The sequence below is a fragment of the Eptesicus fuscus genome, chromosome 1 (assembly GCF_027574615.1).
Source record: "Eptesicus fuscus isolate TK198812 chromosome 1, DD_ASM_mEF_20220401, whole genome shotgun sequence".
Classification (NCBI taxonomy): domain Eukaryota; kingdom Metazoa; phylum Chordata; class Mammalia; order Chiroptera; family Vespertilionidae; genus Eptesicus; species Eptesicus fuscus.
Genome location: NC_072473.1, coordinates 8752567 through 8776732, shown reverse-complemented (window position 1 = coordinate 8776732; position 24166 = coordinate 8752567). Strand labels below are relative to the sequence as shown.

The following is a 24166-nucleotide window of genomic DNA, read 5'->3' as shown; positions in this document are numbered from 1 at the left end:
CCCAGAACTGAGAAAAGAAATCCCTGTAACTATGGGCTGTAAAAACCAGTGCAGATTGGGGCTCAGTGACACAGAGGCTGCTGGAGACCCAGCTGCTCCTTTTAAAAGGCCGGCACACAAACTGAACTTACAAGGTCCCATGTGCTTCCTCTGAGCTCCAGCACCAGGGCGAGGCTCTCGGGAACACAGACACATATGAGGAACTGGATTGTATGGCATTGGGCAGGAACTTGGGGTGGCTTTCTCCCAGACGGAGGTGCTTGTGGGGATCATTGTTCCTGTTCTGGGACCTTCCCAGTCGGTCCCAGGGCTGACTGGCAGCCATTTCTGTTTGTTCTGCCCTAGTGATTCCCTAAGACCCCGCCTCATCCAATTTACAACCCCACCCAAGCTGCCTGCAGCAGCTTTTGCATATGAATGGCCTGTCCTTGAAAATCTCAAACAAGCTGCAACTGGGTCAGGGAGCCCCAAACCTATCAATAAAAGGCCCATGACCCAGCACCAGCACCAGCCTGCCTTGCTTCACAGCTGAGCCTCTTCTGGGCACTTCTAAAACCAATACAAAGAGGAGGAATCTGCATATCTCTCTATAGCTCCTGCTGGGTGGCCCCAGGCAGTGGCTGACTTTGCACCACCCTAGAGACCCAAGAGCCAGTGTACTCAGTGCTCAATGGCAGACCATACCTGATTATAACTCTACACATCCATAAGCAACACACTCAAGGGGCAGACTCAGCACCAAAGCCCCACTGAAGCAAGTGCTGCTCCATAAGGGTGTCTCCTGCACAGCAGCTCTCCCACTGTAGTCGCAGCTGGTCCCCACAGCCAATTGGCCTGGAGGTCAATTCCTCCCAGTGACACCAACAGCAATCAAGTCTCAACTATAACAAGACTGCTCACAGCCTACAAAGGGGTGCACCTAGAATGCCCAGCTCAGATGAATGGGGAGGCTGAGCCACTGGGCTGTATAGAACACTTACTACACAAGGCCACTCTACCAACTCAAGGAAACATAGCAGCTCTACCCAGTACACAGAAGCAAACACAGGGAAGCAGTCAAAATGTGTAGACAAAGAAACATGTCACAAATGGAAGAAAGCAAACTACTGGATAGAGTTCAAAACCATGGTTATAAGGTGACTCAAGAATCTTCTAGAAACCTCCAAAAGTGGAAAAGGACCAGTCAGAAATTAAGCATACACTGACTGAAATAAAGAATAATATACAGGGATTCAACAGTAGAATAGAGGATTCTGAGAATCAAATCAACGATTTGAAATATAAGGAAGCAAAAAACACCCAACCAGAAGAGCAAAAAGAAAAATAATCCAAAAATATGAAGATAGTGTAAGGAGCCTCTGAGACAACTTCAAGCATACCAACATTTGCATTATGGTGGTGCCAGAAGAAGAAAGAGAGCAAGATATTTGAAGAAATAATGACAGAAAACTTTCCCTACCTAGTGAAATAGACTTACAAGTCCAGGGAGCACAGAGAGTCCCAAACAAGAGGAACCCAAAGAGTACCACACCAAAACACATCATAATTAAAATGCCAAGGGCAAAAGACAAAGAGAATCTTAAAAGCAGCATGAGAATAGCCATTAGTTACCTACAAGGGAATGTCCATATGACTCCCAGCTGATTTCTCAACAGAAACTATGCAGGCCAGAAGAGAGTGGCAAGAAATATTCAAAGTGATGAATAGCAAGGACCTACAACCAAGATTGCTCTACCCAGCAAAGCTATCATTTAGAATTGAAGGTCAGATAAAGAGCTTCACGAACAAGGGAAAGCTAAAGTAGTTCATTATCACCAAAGCTAAAGGAGTTCATTATAGTACCAAAACAGTACTATATGAAATGTTGAAGGATATTCTTTAAGAAGAGGAAGAAGAAGAAAAAGAAAAAGATAAAAAATATGAACAACAAAATGGCAACAAATACATACCTATCAACATCAAATCTAAAAATAAACAAGAAATCTAATGAACAGAATAAACTGGTGAATAAAATAGAATCAGAGGTATGGAAATGGAACAGACTGACGATTCTCAGAGGAAGGGGGGTGGGGAGCAGGAAGAGATTAAACAAAGATCTTATATTACCTATGGACACAGACAATAGGGTGGTGAAAGCCTGAGGTGAGGAGGGAACCAGGTAGAGAGGGCAATGGCCGGGGGGGAAGAAGAGGGACATCTATAATCTCAACAATAAAGATTAAAATAATCTGTATATATAAAAGCCCAGTGACTAAACAGCAGAACGACCAGAACGACTGGTCGACCAGTTGCTATGATGCGCACTGACCACCAGGGGGCAGATGCTCAATGCAGGAGCTTCCCCCTGGTTGTCAGTGCACTCCCACAGTGGGAGCACTGCTTGGCTGACTGGGATGAGTGGCGATCCCACAGCGGGCCGATCCCCGCAGGCTACAGCCTCCACCAGTGCACAAATTTGTACACCAGGTCTCTGGTAATAATAATAAAAGAAGTTTAAAAGTAGTGTGGTTTCAGAGAAGGCTAATTAATGACTCAATCACTCCATCCAGGATCCACATTTTTTCCATCTTTTTGCTTGCTATCCTTAGCATGTTGGATTTGTCCTCAGACCACTCCCTTCCTGATCACAAGGTGGCTGAAGCAGTTCCAATGATCACATCCACACACACAAATATCCCAAAGTGTCTTCTTTTGACATGTGAAGATACCTTTATGAGAACTCTCCCTAGCAGACTTATCTTGACATCCCATTAGCCAGAACTGGTCACATGTCCACCCTAAATCAGTCATTGGCAAAAGGAATGGGATTACAAAAATTTGGCTTCCTAGGCTATAGTTATATCTTACAACTTGTTTTCTCATTTGGTTATCTGCTTATGACATACTAGAGGCCCAGTGCATGAAATTTGTGCACTGGGGGGTGGGGTCCCTCAGCCCAGCCTGCACCCTGTCCAATCTGGAACCCCTCAGGGGATGTCTGACTGCCAGTTTAGGCAGCAGTTGGACATCCCTCTCACAATCTGAGACTGCTGGCTCCTAACTTCTCACCTGCCTGCCTGGCTGATTGTCCCTAACCACTTCTGCCTGCCAGCCTGATCACCTCCTAACCACTCCCCTGCCAGTCCGATCACTCCCAACTGCCCTCCCCTGCCAGCCTGATCTCGCCCCCAAATGCCCTCCCCTGCCGGCCTGGTTGTCCCCGACTGCCCTCCCCTGCTGGCCTGGTCATCCCCAACTGCCCTTCTCTGCTGGCCTGATCACCCCCAACTGCCCTCCCCTGCTGGCCTGATCTCACCCCCAACTGCCCTTCCCTGCTGGCCTGATCTCACCCCCAACTGCCCTTCCCTGCTGGCCTGATCGCCCCTAACTGCCTCTGCCTGCCTGATCACCCCTAACTGCCCTTCCCTGCCGGCCTGATCTCACCCCCAACTGCCCTCCTCTGACTGCCAATTTGGTTCTGATTGGTCAGTTTCTATGCCAGTCAGCATCAAAAGCTCCGCCTCCTAGGCAGCCATTGGCTCCTCACAGTTGACCTAGATTTGGTTCTGACTGGTTGCTACACCAGTCAGCATCTCTTGGCCTATAAATGGGTCCTGATCAGAAAGGTGAGGTTGATCAGCAGCCCCAGTGGAGGCCTGCAGAGAAATGGAAGTGCAGCTGCTGGCCAGGCCCAGAGAGAAAGAGAGAGGCAAGTGCTGATCAACAGCTGCCACAGAGGCTATGGATCAGACCCTGCTTCTCTCTTCAGGCCTCTCTCTGGGCCTGATTCACAGCCCCATCATCAGTCAGTGCTGGGTCACCACCCCTGCAGCCATAGCAGTCAGTGCTGGGTCACCACAGCAACCCAGTGCTGACTGCAGGACAGACTTCCGGTTGGTCGAGCCTCTGGTCGTTGTGGATGTGACAGACCCAGGGTTTTTATATGTTAGGATGTTCCAAAGTACAATTATTAGGTCAAAAGACATGATAGTACCTTTTTTATTTAAAATCTAGGTGGTAGGGATATGTTTACTGTACAATTCTTTCCATTTTTCTATGTTTAACTTTGTTTTAAGATTTTTTAAAATATATTTTTATTGATTTCAGAGAGGAAGGGAGAGGGAGAGACATAGAAACATCAATGATGAAAAAGAATCATTGATCAGCTGCCTCCTGCATACCCCCTATTGGGGATTGAGCCTACAGCCCAGGCACGTGCCCTTGACCAGAACCGAACCCAGGACCCTTCAGTCCATAGGCTGACACTCTGTCCACTGAGCCAAACCAGTTAGGGCTCTATGTTTAAACTTTTAAATAATAAATGTAACCCCCCCCAAAAAAAAACATACAAAAAATGTAGCCCAGCCAGTGTTGCTCAGTGGTTGAGTGCCAACTCATGCACCAGGAGGTCATAGTTCAATTCCCAGTCATGCTAAATGCCCAGATTGTGGGCTTGATCCCCAGTATGGGGCATTCAGAAGACAGCCAATCAATGTTTCTCTGTCATTGATGTTTCTATCTCTCTTTACCTCTCCCTTCCTCTCTCTGAAATCAAGTAAAATATACACTGAGTGGCCAGATTATTATGACCACCTGACGTTTGTAGGCAAATTAGCCATACCCTGCATCATATGGGATATGGAAGCCGAAAGCCTGTTCAAACACCTTTGCTGTCTGCAGTTACCAAGATAAAACGTCTCCAATTCGCACAGGAACACAAGGATTGAACAGTCGAGCATTGGAAAAAAGTCATGTGGTCCGATGAATCACGTTTCCAGTTGCATCATGCAGATGGCAGAGTGAGAATTTGGCGGGAACAGCATGAAAGCATGCACCCCACATGCATGAGTACAACCCTTCAAGCTGGTGGGGGCAGTGTTATGGTTTGGGGCATGTTTTCCTGGCATGACTTGGGCCCTTTAATTCGTGTGGAACAACGTCTGAATAGCACAACATACCTAAGTACCGTTGCTGATCAAGTTCATCCTATCATGTTGATGGCGTATCCCAATGGAGATGGCTTCTTCCAACAAGACAATGCACCATGCCACGGTGCTCGAGTGGTTTCAAGAACATGAGGGAGACTTTACCTTGCTTAGGTGGCCCCCACAATCACCAGATCACAATCCAATTGAACATTTGTAGGACAAAGTTAAAAGAGCCATCAGGCAGCTGGTTCCACAACCATCAAATCTCACAGAACTGGACAGTGCTAGTCATCAGGCATGGTGTCAGATTCCTCGCATCACCTTTCAACATCTCGTGGAGTCAATGCCAAGAAGAATCACCGCAGAATTGAAGGCAAAAGGTGGCCCAACGAAGTACTGATGGGGTGGTCATAATAATCTGGCCACTCAGTGTATATATATATTAAATTTAAAAACATATTTTAAAAATTTTTTAAGTGTAAAGCTAAACCAGCCCTGCTAATGACATCACTTTTTCTCCCTAAGTTCTTCACTAAGCCAACCAGTGTCCAAATTGTTTAGCCTCCCCTGAATCACATGGCTACCCATTACCTGAACCAAACTGGGTTTCTATTAGCAAAGAATAATAGCAGAGATGGGAGGGCAATGGCTTTTTATGTCTATTCATTCACTTGGCATTTATTTTACATCTGCAACCATATCAAGAGCACCAGATACGAAAGCTCCACAAACAACATGTAGGGAAGAGGAAAGAATTTCTCCAAAAGAAATAAAGTGTGACCAACTTGTGAGTTCTAGAAGGAAGCTTAAAAATAGACATAAAGTGACCAACAAGCTCATAAAAAGATGCTCAGCACCATTAGTCATTAAGGAAATTCAAATAAAAACCACAATAAGGTACCACTTCACATCCACTAGGATTTTCCAAAAACAGGGAAAATAAGTGTTGGTGAGAATGTGGAGAAATTGAAACCCTCATACACTGTTGGTGGGAGGGGAAGTAAATTGGTACAGCTGCTGTAGAAAACAATCTGGCAGTTCCTCAAAAGTTTGAACAGAACTATCATCACCCAGCAATTCTATTCTTAGGTATCTAGCCCCTAAAAAATAAACATTTGTTCATACAAAAAAAAAACTATACACAAATTTTATATCAGCATTATTGATAATAGCCAAAAAGTCAAAACAACCAAAATGTCCATCAATGAGAAACCAGATAAACAAATCACAGTATATACATACAAAGAAATTTTACTCGCCCATAAAAAGGAATGAAGTTCTGATACATGCTACCATGTAGATGAACCTTGAAAACATCATGTTAAGTGAAAGAAGCCAGACACAAAAGTTCACATATAATGTGTGATTCAATTTACACAAAATGTCCAGAAGAGGCAAATCCATAGACAGAAAGCAGATTAGTGGTTGCCTGGGACTGGGGGACAAGGGACTAGGCAATGATTGCTCAATTAAACCCCATTGAATTTTTTGAATGATGGAAATATTTTGTAGGTAGATAGAGGTGGTGGTTGTACAATCTGTGAATGTGGTACCACTGAATTGTTCACTTTAAAATGTTTACTTTTATGTTATTTGAATTTTATTTCAATTTTTGAAAATTAAAAAAGACATATGAGAGAAAATAGCTTTTTCCACCCTGTTGTTAAGAATAAAGTGGTTGGAACTGCTAAAGCAAGTTCAGGAAGAAACAAGTGTGAGGAATAACAACCTTCTAAAGATGGCAGGCAAAAAGATAGAAGGAACCTGGGTTCTGGATGGATCGTCAAGCCATTTAATTGATCTGCCATAAAATCACTCTTCCCTAGTAATTTTTACTTTGTGAGATAATAAATTCCCCTATTAAGAAGTCCTACTAGGGATATAATGTTTGCCAAATGCTTTTATTTTCTCTTTTATTTATATTTGGTACCTGGAAGCTAGCAGGCTTCTGACAATTTCCCTGAGTGATTCCAGGTATTCCCATAATCATTTTCAGGCACCACAGCTTTGCAAAACACTCCTTACCTGCAGAAACCAGACATGCACCATTCCTGCTGTTATAAAATCCAAGCCCTGTGAATCTAAGCACTTACAGAATCTAACTATTCCAGACCTCCCAGAAACACAGACCAGAGAAGGACAGTACACAGGCACATTCTGTCCAGATCTTATCTGAAGTCCACAGGCACTTGAGATTCCACAGTCAAAAGAAAACTGACCTTCAGCATACTAGTAATGGATCTCTCTCTCTCTTTCTAGTCCTAATCTTACTTCAATTAATTTTAGTGCTTCCATATATGCTATTGGGGTCTCTTACCATTCTACCACTATATTCATACACACGTACATGCACACCTACACACACTTCACTGCATATTATTTTACCTTGAAATCACTCAGAAATCACAATGCCACAAATACATCAATGTTGTTTTCCCTCAGCCTCCCCTAACCCCATCTCCCAAGAAAACTACCTTGGGTGGAAGAGAAAAGGAGGTAGGAAGGCAACAGGCAACTTGCCACTTCCTGCCGCTGCCCCCTGGAGTTGTGAAGGAGGGAGAAATCCTTTGGGATACTTGAGCTATGGTTGTGGGGGTCCCATGGCGGCAGCCCCATCTGCCATTTAGCAGGAACCAAGGCAGGGTCTCCTTCGTATTATCCAACACATTTTATATGAAGAACTCAATTGATGTCTGTTGATTTAAGTTTTGTATCAGGTGTAACAAGTCCCAGCTGACATGTGATGCTGTACAGCTGACAGAATGCTTCCACATGCATTATGTTATTTAATTGGGGTTACCATTCCTCAAGGTGGACCTTCTTGTCCCTACTTTATGATACGAAGCCAAGGAGAAGTTAGGAGGAATGATTTCCACCTAGCTACAGCCTGGAGGTAGCAACTGGGCCCCTGGTCCAAGCTTTCTGATCCCAGATATCTTGCTCTTTCTTTTTCTGTTCCTTGTTGTGGACATCTGGGGCCCAGCTGCTAGTCCTTTCCCTCAGGATCCTCCTCTGAAGGTCTTGGGAGTCTCCAGGGACTCCTAATTCCTGTGGTCCAAGCTGTCTGATGCTCCCTCTACTAACCTCACTGTTATAGCTTGTATCTGCAATTGTGCTAATGACAAGTGTTGCTTCCATGGCCAGACTTATGAACTGGGGAGTAAATAGCAACCCTACAGGACTGATATAAGAAAGAACAGAACCTCCTCTAGAAACCAATTAAGAGCACCTGTTGTAGTTCTATGACCTTTTGAAATTTTTTTTTCAAGAGACAGTTTTTTATAAGGAAAAACAAATAAATGCTCAGAGAGGTCAAAAAGGGCCTTTTATCACCCTGGCCGGTTTTGCTCAGTGGTTGGAGCATCAGCCCTCATACCAAAGGGTCACAGGTTCGATTCCTGGTCAAGGTCAAGGGCACATACCTTGGTTGCAGGTTCCCCAGCCCCAATAGTGGTGAGTGCGGGAGGCAACCAATCCATATGTGTGTGTCTCTCCCCCTCCCCCTTTCTTCCACTCTCTCTCTCTGGAAATCAATGGAAAAAATATCCTTGGGTGAGGATTAAATTTAAAAAGGGGGCGTGGATTTTATCTTTTGGCTTCTCCCCTATCCTTTCCTACCAACCCCCCGGAAATTCCTGGTAGACACCATAATGTTAGAAGTTGAATAAGGACTTTGTATTGGCTTCCTATTGCTGCCATACCAAATTACCAAAAATTTAGTGGTTTGAAACAATATAAATTTATTGACTCACACTTCTGAAAGTCAGAAATCTGGGTATAGCATGGTGCAATTGAGTCCTCTGCATATAGTTTCTCAAAAACAAATTCAAGGTATTGACAAAGCTATATTCATTTCTGGAAGCTCTGGAAATGAATCTGCTTTCATGAACATTCAAGTTGTTGGCAGAAATCAGTTCCTGGTGATCACAGGGCTGAAGTCCCTGTTTCCTTGTTGGCTGTCAGCTAGAAGCTTCTCTCAGCATCTCATGGACACCTGCATTTCTCATCACATCAGCTTCTCCACCTGCAACACCTCATGCTTCACATCTTTCTGCCTTCCTCTGCCGCCTATAAAGGCTTATGTGATCACATTGGGCCTGTTGGATAATCTCCCTGTTTTAAAGTCAGCTGATTAATCACCATAACTACATCTGCAAAGTCCCTTTTGCTATGTAACATACTATTACCACAGTAGTAACACTAAAGGGGTAAGATTATGGGGGCCAAAATTCTGCCTACCACAACCCATACTCAGGTGAGCCCCATGATTCCCATGCACCCCACATGCATCCATTCCCCATGGCCTCCAAGTCCAGATGTCTACTAAGTCTCTTTACAGTATTTAGGCTTTCACGAAGATGATTTAGGATTTTTTTACACTTGTCCTCAATCCCTCTGAGTCATCACCAAGTCTTTAATATCCATAGTTCTACCAACAGTCTGTTCAAGACATTCGAAGTTTTCTTCTATCATGCTGCCAAGTTACTTAACCTCCACAGTTAAAAATTTCCTCATCTACATAATTATTCTAGTTTCAAACGTTAGGAGAAAGAATACCCCCACAGAATGATCTTAATCATCTTCCGTATGGCTTTGGAGCTCAGTCATTACCAAGCTCCACAAGAAGAATGTCATTAAACCATCCAGTGGTCACATTTTGGCCAGTTTAAGGAAGGTGATGAGGAAGCAGTTTGGCCAAGCTGTTTGCCTGTCTTTAAATCACGAGTGGGCTGGCGGACTTTGAAATTATCTCCGAGGTAGAGGCCCCTGTGGTGTCCTACTTTCCAGTGCTGGACATGGTGCCAAGGCCTGGCATCAACCAACCAACCTTCAATTTTTAATTTAGTAAACACGTCTAATGCTTACTAAGCACTGTTCCAAGTGCTTTGTATTTATATTAATATATAGGCAGCATTATTGGTAACCTATGGATGAGGGAGTGAGACATAGAGAAGCAAGTAACTTGCCTAAGATCACATAGCTATTGAGGGATGGAGCCAGGATTTGAATCCAGGTAGTTCTCATGTTTTTAACCACTAGGCTATGTTGCCAGAGTGCCAACCTTTAGGCCACCTCTTCTTATTCATCGTAACAGTGGGGTTAGAGGAGGTAACAACAGGAAATTATTCCCCCACCTACCTACCTCCATTGCCTCTAACTGGGCCATCATAGAAGTAAGGAAGAGCGGTGCTTGGAAGAAAAAGAAAAGGAGAAGACCATAACCAGAGTTAGGGAAGGAGGTAGAAAATAAGGAAGCTGGACATTAATGAGCTCAAATGTTAAAAGTTTAAGCTCTGTTTCTCCATATCTCTACCTCACTGCAGCTTGAAGCTGACTTCCAGAGATGCTGAGAAATTCTAGAGACAGAGAGCAAAGTGAAAGGGGTGTTCACAGGGCCAACAGGCTGAACACACAGTGGGGACCAATAAAAGAAAACTCGATCAAACTGTATTTTAAAATAATTTATTTCATTAATGTGTCCAACAGAGTTGAGAGGAAGTGCTTTTTAAACCCTAAATTCACTATCACCAGCCACTCTGCCACCAAAGAGAATATTTCATATTATTGATAAACTAGAGGCCCAGTGCACGAAATTCATGCACTGGGGGGGGGGGGCAGGTTGTCCCTCAGCCCAGCCTGCACCCTCTCCAATTTGGGACCCCTCGGGGGATGTCCAACTACCAGTTTAGGCCTGATCCCGGCAGTCGGACATCCCTCTCACAATCCAGGACTGCTGGCTCCCAACTGCTCACCTGCCTGCCTGCCTGATTGCCCCTAAATGCTTCTGCCTGCCAGCCTGATCACCCCCTAACCTCTCCCCTGCCAACCTGATCGACAACTAACTGCTCCCCTGCCAGCCCGATTGCCCCCAACTGCCCTCCCCTGCTGGCCTGGTCATCCCTAACTGCCTTCCCCTGCTGGCCTGATCACCCCCAACTACCCTCCCCTGCTGGCCATCTTGTGGCAGCCATCTTGTGACCACATGGGGGCAGCCATCTTGTGCGAGGGTGTGATGGTCAATTTGCATATTACCTCTTTATTATATAGGATAGATCTCAACATTGTTTCTTCCCCTTACAGAGGCTGGCAAGGAGAGAATGATAAAACATGAAATTGTTAAAACTTCTATGATTCTTTTACACTGCTAAAGGTGAGATCGCAAACTGGCAATGTATGGGCCTGAGCTGGCTCCCAGGCATGTTTTGTTTGGCCTGCATAATGGTAGCATGCACAGTGGTTTTTTTCCCCTCAGTGTTTTAAATTGGCAATAGTTGCTAACTATATAAAAATATTCTTTGGCAAGAATCCTTTGACAGATGTATTGCAAATAAGTTCTACTTGTTCCACAGCTTGCCAAAACTCTTAGTTATGAATTTTGATAAACAGCAGTTCTTAATGAAATCTAATTTATCAATCTTTTCCTTTATGGTAGTGCTTTGTATACCCTGTTAAAAAAAAAACTCCTTATGAAATTCATGAAGATATTATCCAATGCTTTCTTCTAGAAGCTTTATTGTTTTACCTTTCACATTTAGGTCTATGACTCATATTGAATTAATTTTTGTGCATGGTAGGGATCCAGGTTCATTTTTTCCATGTGGATATCCAATAGTTCCATCACCACTTATTGAAAAGATCATATTTTCCCCCACTGAATTATGATGGCATCTTTATTGTAAATCAAGGGAACCTATATGTGTGGATGTTTGGTGGCTCTCTATTCTGTACATTGAGCTATTCATTTAACATTTACATACCACTCTTAAATTACTGTGGCTTTATAATATGCCTTGAAATTTAGTCATGTAAGTCCTCTAATTTTTATCTTCTTCAAGGTTATCTTGACTATTCATTAGGATGAAAACTTAAAATTGGTGCACATAAGTATATATGTCATTTCTCAATGAAAAAGTAACGTCAAAAGGACTTTCTGGGGGTGAGGGAGATGAGACATTGAACCTCTCAAGGAATCAGAAATCTAGCAACACAAGAGCCTGTATGGCAATAATCCAGAGCTGCCTTTATAGACAGGGTTTACAAGCTCCAATTTGTCATAGTCCCCATGTATTGTTCCCTATTACTGAAGCAGATAGCCTAGTACCACTTTACTTTCTCCTCACTGGCTTCACTTATTTACATTGTTACTTGGATCCTGGAGGTATCTGAATTAATAGGCTAATTTAGCAGAGCCTATTGATGTAGCTTTGACCCTGTGAAGGGATGTTACTGGTAATCATAAGGAGTAAGCTACATTGCTATGAATAATTGAGGGAAATGGAGGGAAAACTGAGGGGCTTCTTTGCAGCCAGTTTCTCCACCTCAACACTATTGATATTTGGGGTGGGATCATTCTTTGTAGTGGATGCTGTCCTATGCACTGTAGGACATTTGGCAGCATCCCTGACCCTCTCTACCCACTAGATGCCCCTCCAAGTTATGACAACTGAAATGTTTGTAGACATGGCCAAAAAGTCCCTGGGAGCAGGGGCAAAATTGCACCCAGTTGAAAACTACTGGCCTTGACCTAGAGTAAAAACAGTAAGGGTAAAAAAGAGGTCTACATTGGGGGTATGGGCACTGGGTTACAAATACTGGCAGGATTCCCAAGGTTATCACCTGCCCCCTTCCCTCACCCAGCAGAAGCAGAACAACAGTGCATAGAATACGTGAATAATGTCCCCTACAGTTGTTCAATGTGGTGGCCCTGGGGATAAACTATTTACAAGCTCCCTCTCCCTGAGTATTCTGTGTATTATGCCCCTTTGCCATTCCACTCCATCTTCCATACATATACACATGAACAACTGCTGTAAATGATGTTGCGGGGTGGGAGCGGGGAGGTGAGAGATGGTCCATTTATCAAACTAATTCCTAGGAAGCATACCAGAGTCAGAAGTGACTAGGATAAAAACATCAGTTCTTCCACCATTACCTCTGCCTCGCAGAAAGATTGAGATGCAGGCTCTCACTGCACATGGGTTGAGGTTAGGCCAATTTCATTTGCATTTCAAAGGCCCTGCTTCACCATTCTCTGTATCTGTATTTAATTCCCCAAGCATTATATTTCTTCCCCTTGGCCTTCCTTCAGCCTTGTAGCTTTGATTAAGTATAACACAAGGGTGGAGGTACTGCTCTACACCAAGGATGGGAGTGGTCCACTCCAGGCACAAGAATAAGGGGTGCATTTTTGCATTCTCTGTAGAAAATTTTGAAAACACTAAAACTTACTAAAAGTCAGTCTGCTCTTATTATCACCATTTACCAGCAATTCTAGAATTGTTTAGACCAGTGATGGGCAACCTTTTGAGCTTGGTGTGTCAAACTTCGCCAAAAAACTGAGCATAACTCGGGTAGTGTGTCACTTTGAGGAAAAAAACTAACTCCAAGACTCTAGTCACAAATGTTTCATCCTCAGGAGCAGCAAATGTTTCATCCTCAGCATGTGGCCGCCTCAGCGGCTGCGTGTCATCAGAAATGGCTACGCATGTCAGTGCTGACACGCGTGTCATAGGTTCGCCATCACTGGTTTAGACATTAGTCGATGATAAAATGCTCCTCTCCTGCCAACCCCCAAAAATATTCTATTGTTCTATATTCTAAACAATTGTTGTGGCTATTGTTGTTTTAAACATGTATGTAATTTTTATATTTACAGGGTGGTGCAAAAGTAGGTTTACATTCACAAGTATGCAAAACAAGGAGTTTATTTTTGTATTACTATTTATTATTATACTAGAGGCCCGGTGCACTGATTCATGCACTGGTGGGGTCTCTCGGCCCGGCCTGCACCCTCTCGCAATTCAGGACCCCTTGGGGGATGTTGGGCTGCTGGTTTTGGCCCGATCCCCACAGGCCAGGCTGAGGTACCCCACCAGTGCATGAATCTGTGCACCGGGCCTCTAGTATGAATGAAAGATCTTTAATCTCTTCCCCCCCTCCCCCCTTCCCCCCTTCCCACTGAGATTCATCAATCTGTTCCATGTTTCCATGCCTGTGCATTGAGCATCTGCCCCTTGGTGGTCAGTGCACGTCATAGCTACCAGTCAAATGGTCGAACAGTCTCTTAGGCTTTTATATATATATAGATTATACCCCATACTGTAAACCTACTTTTGCCCCACCTATATATCCACTGAGCCAACCTAGCTAGGGCCCCACCCATCTATATATATATTTTTTATTATTATTTTTTTTAAAGCCCAAGCAACTGGCTGGTCAGCCGACATGACCTGCACCCTCTCACAATCCGGGACCCCTTGGGGGATGGTTGGAGAGCTGGTTTCAGCATGATCCCCACAGGCCAGGCCTAGGGACCCCACCAGTGCACAAATCTGTGCACCAGGCCTCTAGTATATTTATAACATAAGCATAAGCAACACCAGCAAAAGACAAATATTCTCTATATATGTATACATATAAATATAGACATTATACACACACACACACACACACACACACACACACACACACACACATATACATGCAGTATTTCAACTCTAATTATGTTGCTTTTGCTTATGGTGCTAGAGAATATAGTAAGTCCTTACTTCATCGTTCATAGGTAGTGACTAAGTAAAACGATGTATAATGAAACCCATTTTAACCATAGGCTAATAGATATAAGCAAGAGTTGAGTTCCTGTAGCATCTCATCAACATTATAATGAAACAATATTATTTGAGGACCTGCTTATATTCACAGGTGAATTTTATGATTTCTGTGCCAAATCTGCTGAGAATTTCAGGGCAGATAAATGAAGGTATATCTGGGTTACAATCTTATACTCAAAGATAAAAATCCTTTTTAGTCTGTTTGAAAGAAAAATGCAATGAGAGGAAACCCACTCAGATGCCTGCAAATACTAGTGTCCACACTTTCAGAACACCTCATATTTGAAAAACAACATGGCAGGACCCCTTGAAATTGGAGTTTGCCATGGAGATGCTACACTGCAAGCATTTTCACCCCCAGGCTTGGGGATATTTCAGAATTGTTAAATAACCTCAACTAAGAATTTTTGTTCAACATGAATTGGATATTTCAGCTTCATTTCCAAACCCTACACTTTGATAAGCCTCTGTGCCAAAAGAAGAGCTCTGCACCTCTTGGTCATCTCGAGGCCCCCTAATATCTCCCAAAAAAGAAAGAGCTGAGGGTGAAAAAGGCTCAACTTACCCAATAGGATTCTGGCCTACCAGCGTTTAGTTTCTTGTGTTCTGGGCATTGGACCTTTGTCCAAGCACACGCCAAAAGATGTGTAACAAATCAGACAGGTTGCATTCATGTTAGAAACACTAGTTTACAATCTCCCAGGAAAGCATTTTCTTTCTAGGGGGAGGAAATAATTGGGAGAACACAAATCACTCCTTGAAGATTAATGAAGTGAGTAACTTCATGAATTTGTGCTTAAATCTTGAAAGGGAGCTGTAATCTCAGGGTGTTTTGTGCCTTCTCATGTAAGGCCTTCCCATCCAGCCTTGTGTACAACTCTTGCCATTTCCCCCCACTCTGCACTCCACATCAACCTATTCTGTCCACAGGAGAATCTTTTGTAGTTCCCTGCATAACCACAAAGAAAATGGCAAAACTATGAACATCCACTCTGGACTGTAGGTGAGTGAGAAATCAACCTTAACTGTGCCAAGCCACTGAATACTTAGGGTACTTTGTTACAGCAGTTAGCTTACCCTAATACATCTTACCACCTATTTCCGTGGTCGGCAAACTGCGGCTCACGAGCCACATGCGGCTCTTTGGCCCCTTGAGTGTGGCCCTTCCACAAAATACCACGGCCTGGGTGAGTCTATTTTGAAGAAGTGGCATTAGAAGAAGTTTAAGTTTAAAAAATTTGGCTCTCAAAAGAAATTTCAATCGTTGTACTGTTGATATTTGGCTCTGTTGACTAATGAGTTTGCCAACCACTGACCTATCTCATGCTGCTTTGAAAATCATTTGTAGGTCTCTGTGAGCTCCTTAAGGGAAGGGATTATGTCTTGGAGGTCTCATCTCTAGCTCCTATCATAGTGCTTGACACACAGTAGGGGCATAGTAAATATCTGTGGAAGGAAGGTCAAGAAAGGGAAACAACTCATGAATGGACACGGTAGCACAGAAGAAAGTCTGCCTGGGCACATTTTTATCCTTTGCTCTGAATTAGCTGAGACCCTAATGAGTCAGTTTTACCTCTCTGGACCAGTTTCCCTGACTGTAAAATGAGGTTAGCTAGATCAGTTCAACTCCAGTGAGTGAGCATCAGTATCACCTGGGGAGCTTGTTTACATCAAGATTACCAGGCCCACTCCCAGAGTTCCAGATTCAATTGGGGTGGGTTCAAATAATTTGAATTTCTAATAAATTCCCTGATTATGCTGATACTGCTAATCTGGGAAACACTTGCCTAGATAATCTCAGATCTCTTTCATCTCTAAAGCGAGTGACCCAGTGATCCTCACCAGTGCTTTGGAAATGTCAAGGCCTGGTGATCTCCAGTGTCAAGCTTATGAGCCAAATCATAGATGATTTTCTCAAAGTTAGTTTGGCATTTGGTACCAGATTAGAAATATTCTATGTTGGCCCACCACTGGCATTCACATTGCGGAATAAAAGCCCCACCTGATAGGACACTAGTGCCTCCAAAATCATTTAAATTTTAAATGTGAGAAACTGCTGGGGTACCAGATTACTTGGTCAGAACTTTCAAGCCAACTCTTCCTGATCCCTCCCCTTCACTTCCACTCCCACTACGGGCATTATGATGGGACCTTTTTTTGCAGGGATTAAGCAGCCGGTGAATGGTTCTCTCTCGTTGATGTTTCTCTCTTCAAAATACAGACAATAAATATACTGACACCAAGACTCCATAAAAGCCACAATTAGTTATCATATATTTATTTTTAACATAGCACCCCAGTTTCACATCATGTACATGTTCCAAAGCTGGAGATTCTTAACCTACTATGTTCTTCACAGACTTTCCAACAAGTGTGAAAAGGAGGCAGTAAAGGTTAGCTGGAATCTACAAGTCACAATCCAAATACAGGATACCCTATATTTATTTACATTTAAGATCAATATAGATCATGTTCCCAATGCTTAGCAAATGAACGAGACTGTGGCTGAGTAAAATATTAACACAACTTATTAGCACATACTCATGAAAACACAGAAGGCATAAAATATATACTTTACTGTTACATGTACCTGTCATGAAAAAATATACATTTTTACTTTCAAGGTTAAAATAGACCATCAGCTCATTCTCTCTTCTGGCCCATTGCTACAGAAACTAAAGTGGCTCTTCCTAAAGTGGCTCTTCCTGCCTGTGGCTCACTTGAACGTATTTGGCCTAAAGAAGAACAGAATGGTAGTGCTAAAGAAAAAGGTACACCCAGTTTCCAGGGTGGGTGCAACTGAAGCCCTCACACAAGTTGCCTTAAAACAAAACAAAAACAACACAATTCAGTTGACCTAATCATAATATAATGGGTTTATTGTGTCAACTGTTCCATCCCCAGGGCATAGTGGAGCTATGTTTCCTTACTGTAGTCCCCAAATTCCAATTCATGCCAATGTCCTCTGGTCTTCAGAGTCATAAACACGCTTTTTCCAATCTCACATAGCCATAAATTTAGCTGAATGTGAGATAAAACTCACAAAGGATGCTTTATGATAGTTTAGACATTGGTATAAATCAAAGGGAAACTCATGTTTTTGATTACTCACCCCTCAATTGGTGTGAAAAATGAACACCCCTCAATTGTTAAAAGCAGACCAAGGCTTCTATAACTTGAACAAGTCATCTCAATTGAAACCGTGCAATGTCTTTTAGAAAAGGTTCCTTTCACATCATGTGTGTTAGTCAATGTAGAAAATAATCACAGAAGCCTAAAAGCAACTATATACCTGGAATGTCTTGCTCACATTAACAGACTGATGTTTCAAGGAACACTTGTAAGTCAGCCTCTGAAAGCCTATTTTTGAGGAGGGACTCAGCTCTTAGAATCTGCTTGTATTGCTTTTAAAGTCTGGCCCTCTATGTCTGCTGTTCTTATAGTTGCTCTTGGGAGGGTCACATAACTAGATGCATTTCTCAACACAAACAAGCAAAGTAGGGTGGCTCACAGAGTAAGTCTCACACTCAAATATCCATTAATGACTTATCTGTTGGCATTGGTGGGCAGCTCCCCTTAGCCTGTGCCAAAACAGAAGCAAGATATGCCAGCTCAGGACTCCAAAAACTCCAATGTCTACTTTGTTCCACACTAAGTCATGGTACAAAAAAAAAAATCATGACAAGAACACCAATAACTGAAGTGTAAATTCAAGTAATCCTTTGATTAGAGTTTTAAAAATGTACACTTAAAACAAAATAAACCAGTTGGAAAGAGAAACCAAAGTTAGTACTGTTCTATTTAACTAAAAACAAAAAAGGCCTCTCAACTGATATTTCATTTTGTTCACACATTCATAATTTTCAAGCTACAACCTACTGAGTCCTACTTGTCAATATGGAAAGACCTGGTTGCTAAGATATTTGAAAATCTTTTTTTATATGTTTAGAATCACATTTCCCTTGGTGATATCTAGCCAAGAGGTGTGATTCTAGCTTGTGTTGAACAAATGTTTTTAGCTCTAAGGTGTTATACTATAATTGAGATTTTCAAACTACTGCTTAGAAGGCATTTGCAAGAGCTTGCCTTAACTGCAAAAAACACACATCCATTCCCGATTACTTTCTTATTGATCTTCTGAATACACATCTATTATTACCATGAGTGTGAGATCATTTAAGAAATAGACAATATCATTTAGAAACGGACTATAGAATCAAGTCACATATGAAGAGAAGGATGCTTTATGATAGTTTAGACATTGGTATAAATCAAAGGGAAACTCATGTTTTTGATTACTCACCCTATGCTGAAATTGAACATTTGCAACCAAGTAACAAAAGATATACTGAAGAAAACTAACTTACTACATATTGAGTTCATTTCTGGTCTATTTAAAAACAAACTCCCATAAGGAATACAGGAATGGAATCCATTCAAAGCAACAGCTCTCAAAAGTTCTGCCAAAAAAACTCATAGTAACTTATTGCATCATGAAAGGTGAGGTGTTCAAAAGAACAAATAGTTAATCATATTCTTTCCCTTCATATTCTTTTTGCTTCAATCCATGAGAAACATCTAGAACTAATATTCATTAAAACATGTTTTAATATTTTAAGATTAAGTAAATAAAATTCAACAAGGTAAATAGAAGAAACCTTCTAATCTGTTTTTAATATTGCTAGAGGCTCAAGGAGTTAACTTAGAATCCATAAATCAGGTGGGCATCCCAATTCTGCCACTAATTCTATGGATCCTTGGGCTAGGAACTGTGGTTTCTCAGGGCATTGAATTACCTAAGCAAACAGCAAGAGATGGGTACAGGTCCTCAGAGGTCAGACATCTTAATTCTCTAATGACAGTAAAATGGGCATAGCTTCCAGCTAAACTGCCTCCTCTCCCAATCAGGCCCAAAGCACTTCTCTAATATTAATAAAGCAGTTTAATCTTTCCAATTAAAGCAAATATCTGCATTGATGACAACACGTGCCTCCATTCCAGATCTACCTTTTGGTTTTGCTCTATGTCTACTGGATAGGGAGGTGGCAAAAGCAATATGCCATATACAAGAGACACTAAGGTATCCAATAGGCCCACTATCAACTCCTACTGTACTTCCATCCTTGGGACTATGGGACATCTATGAAGGACCACCACTTACCAACAAAGTTATTAAATCCCCACAGATGCGGGCAACATGGCCTTCTCTCCACAGAACTCTGCCCAACAAGCAGGTCTAATTTTGGAGCAGTTTTATAGAAGAGGTATAATAATGATTTAAATAGCTCAGTCTTCTTATAAATCACATTAAAGGCTCACAGAAACATTATCGGGAGTTATAATTCTAAATTGAAAGTGTACATCCTAAGAAAACAGAGAAAGAATGAGCACTAGTTAGGTGATAATAATGTGTGTAAGTGTATGTGCATCTATGTGTTTGTGTTTAATCATTTTCTAAAAATCCACTTCTAAACAACTAATAAACTGAGGTCACTAAAAGTCCAGTCAAGAAAACTGGGTATAGATATTATTGGTATGTGCTTTAATGCAATGTCTATCTTAAAATATTGGTGAGGCTATGCAACTCATGGAGCTTTGATTGTCTGATGCAAGTTTTTTACCTTAATGAAAACCAAACCAACTAAACAAAATCCCAACCTAATTTGGCTTACTCTGTCACTGGCTTGATGGGGGGAAATGTCAATATTTTTAAAAAGTACATCGTATAACATTTCTTGGTTTATATGTCTGCTTAATGGATATGAAGTGCTATCTCGAGTGAATGTGTATATACTGGAAGATTACGGGATAAAGTGCATAGGCTATTCTTTCCTGGATTTAATGTAACAAAAGGCAAACATGCTATAAAATGTCTGCAACAAGGACACTGTTGATAAAATTTGTTGCAGTCCCCAGAACTGAGAACATGGGAAAAGAGGTTAACTTTGCACTGACCCATTCATGACCTTAGGAAGGGTTTAAACTGATTCTGAACCCTTTCTACAGGGACCAAAAGGGTAGCCAAAGGGGAAGGAAAAGTGTATGAAATAGAGAAAGCGTTCAAGATTTCTGATTTTTAAAATCAAGCCAATTGAAAAACCTTTAATATGCACAGAACAAAATCAACAATTTGTTTTTCTTTGGAAAAACATCATCTGTTTAAGCCTTATTTCTGTCATTAAGCCATTGATAAAGCTTGACAATGGAATAAGGAAACGTTAAATAAACTCCTACTTTTCTAAAAGCTGTCAACTCTTTTGAAGTCAGACACTCTCATATGCTATAAACCTATCCAAATCACTTCATAAAGGACCCTAAGCACACCCCACCCCTCTATTCTAAGAATGTGTAAAGTAGCAAAATGCATAAGAGATAGCTTTTCTTGCCATCAGTCTCTCAAAGTGATATTAAAGCTGATGTGTCCTGATCTCTGTGAGGGTTGGTCAATTGCCATTTTCAACTTGAGTTTTCAGGTGAAGCAACAGTTATCAGAATTTCTATAGGATACTGGCTTCTGCAATTTGAGCTCACTGTTTTATCTCACTAACACTGGAGTCAGTTGGGCCCTTCTGTACTACACATAAACCAATCACTTCCCAAGAGTATGCTTCACACAGAACCCAATACTTATATATCCAGTGTCGGAATTGGCTTCCTTTCATTATTTCTTCACATCCAATATACTCATAATCCAGGTTACAATAACAAAGACAAAAATAATTACCAGAGATTGTTGAATAGCTAGTAACAACCATTTTCCCTCTTCTTCCCCAGTTTGAACACCTGGGTTCAAACAACAAATGTTTATCAATCCAAACAGTCTCATCAGCCTTTCATATTTAATGGGTAGTTTGCAAATTCATGCATTTACAGATATGTTTTCCCATGCAAGATAAAAGTAAGAGATCTGGCAACTATTTTAATATGATCAGGAGAAGCAGTTAAAGCACATTGCTCTTGCCTAAAAATTTACATGAAAGGACTGAGTTATCTGGGTTGATGGCCTAGCTGGGCCAAGTTAAATAGATCACTGACAAAACTTCCACTTTACAGAGGTGTAAAGACCGAGTAAGTCTTTGACATTCAGTAGAAAACAATAGTTATGTATTATTTATAGCTAGATAAAATCAAAATGGCACTAGATAAGCAATTTTTGGCATATGGTGGTGGAGGGCACAGTGCCAATCTAAATCTGATGCTTTTGTTTTATTTTAGTTTTTGTTTTATAATCATCATGCCAAAGTTAGAATTCCAATTATTCAGGAAACCAACCTACTGTACATGATATACATACAAAAGTAAAACAAGCATCCTAAATGTACTGGATTATAAGGTCTTGTACAAATCATAAATTCTTTAAATAAATAATGCTCTACATTGTCATTTGCTAGAAGGTTGATTTTTGCTAAGGAGCAACATCTAACATCTCAAGAAAGTACTGAAGAATGAGAGAGAAATTCCACTGATAATTACAATTTCAAGTGTGATAATCAGTTATATATTTCCATCACAGTAAAGTACACAAGTATAAGAGTAAAGGTGACATGGATTCTATTCCACTGCTCACAGCTTTTGACACAGTCAGACATCTATGACAAGTAGTTGGTTTGAAACAGTTAAAGGAAAGATCTTGGCAGAAAAGGTCACCCGCTATTACTTGGATCTTGGGGTCACAACACGGTGACTGGACGAAGTTGTTCCAATTGGTTTTCCAATGCAATCCGTTCTTGATGAACCTCCTGAGTTATATAAAGCAGAGAAAAGAGAAAAAAAGCAAAGGGGTCATTTCCTGGGTTCATCCTTAGTTCATGAGATATTAAAAAGGAATATAACTGGACCCATAAAGACTTAAGTACCGTATGACTCAAGGACGGGTGGACTGGAAGGTATCATGTTTATAGCTGGTGATTAGTCAAAGGAAGCTTCACATTTTGTAATCTCTTAACTTTTTTCTGAGGATGATGAAATGGAACTGACTGACACACACACACACCTGCCACAGCCTCAATCTCACCTTCAGTTTTAACAGGAACAGTGACTGGTAGAGAATAATGTTAAACATTAAAAGATTGATTAGGAAGTGAGTAGAAAAGCAAAAGTAGACTTCTAATACTGAGAGGTGAATCCATCATGGACTCAACTTCTATTCAATCTCTTGTTTCTAATCCAACACCATACACAGTCAGATTTGAGGGATGAAAAAGTGCACTTGGATGGCCCTCTATCAAAGTCTCATCTAGGCTGCTGCACAAAATATGGCTTGAGGTGTGACTTCTGGGTGAAAGGCAGAAAAGAAGATCAGCAATATGCTATTTGGGAATTCATTTTTTCAGCCCTAAAACATATTTATTGGCAGGGAGAGAGGGAGACACATAAAGGCATTCTTAGCATTTATTCACCCACCCTCCTACCCACCCATCTAACAATCTGAGATCTATCTACTACTGGCCAGATTCTGCTGTAGGTGCGATCATACCAGCAAAGAACAAGACAGATCATACAATGAAATATTATTCAGTCACAAATAAGAACAAAATCCTGCCATTTGTGACAACATGGATAAACCATGCATCCATTATGCTAAGTGAAATAAATTAGACAGAGAGAGACAAATACTGTATGATCTCATTTATATGTAGAATCTAAAAAAGCCAAATTCATAGAAACAGAGAGTAGAATGGTGGTTGCCAGGGGCTAAGGGATGGGATAAATGGGGATTTGTTGGTTAAGAGCACAAATTTCAGTCATAAGATGTGTAAGTTCTGATGATCTAGTGTACAGTATAGTAACTATACTTAACAATGTTATATTATATACTTGAAAGTTACTAAGAGAGTAAATCCTAAATGCTCTCACCACATAAAAGAAATGAAAATTATGTGAGGTGATGGATTTGTTAACTAACAATACTGTGATAATCATACTGTAATATATAAGTATATCAAACCAACAGGTTGTACACCTTAAAATTACACAATGTTACACATCAATTATATCTCAATAAAGCTGAAAAAATAATAGAACTACCATATGATCCAGGAATCCCACTTCTGGGTATATATCTAAAGGAACTAAAATCAGTTTCTCAAAGAGATATCCATATTCCCATGTTCACTGCAGCTTTATTCACAATAGCCAAGACACAGAATCAGCCTAAATGTCCAATAATGAATGAATGGATACAGAAAATGTATACACATGCAATGGATTATTCAGCCTATAAAAAGAAAAATCATTACTGGACTTAGTGTGGTGATCACCTCATAAGATATATACTAGTAAATGTTGAAACACTATATTGTACACCTAAAACTAATATAATATTGTATACCAACTATACTTAAATGTAAAAATAAGTAAATAAAATAAAGGGAATCCTGTCATTTGTGACAACATGAATGAACCTGGAAGACAATATGCTAAAGAAAATAAGCCAGACACACAAGGAAAACACTACATGACATCACGTATACAGCATGAGGAATCTAAAATAGTCAAACTCATAGAACCAAAGTATAGAATGGGGGTTGCCAGTGGCTAAAGTAAAGGGGAAATTGGGAGGTATTATTCAAAGGGTACAAAGTTTCAGTTATGTAAGATGAATAATACCCATGATCTATTTGCTTTTTAAAACCACTTTATTGAGGT

General features: G+C 41.2%; 1 protein-coding gene across 1 annotated transcript in view; it reads right to left on the bottom strand.

Annotated features, from left to right (window-relative positions):
• Positions 1-21993: 21993 nt before the first annotated feature.
• The window catches only part of REPS2 (RALBP1 associated Eps domain containing 2), a 184297-nt gene continuing 182124 nt past the window's right edge, over positions 21994-24166 (bottom strand). Inside the window, exon 19 of the mRNA XM_054715568.1 lies at positions 21994-22257. Coding sequence (XP_054571543.1) covers positions 22189-22257 — 69 coding nt within the window. The 3' untranslated portion in view covers positions 21994-22188. The remainder of the gene's footprint in view (positions 22258-24166) is intronic.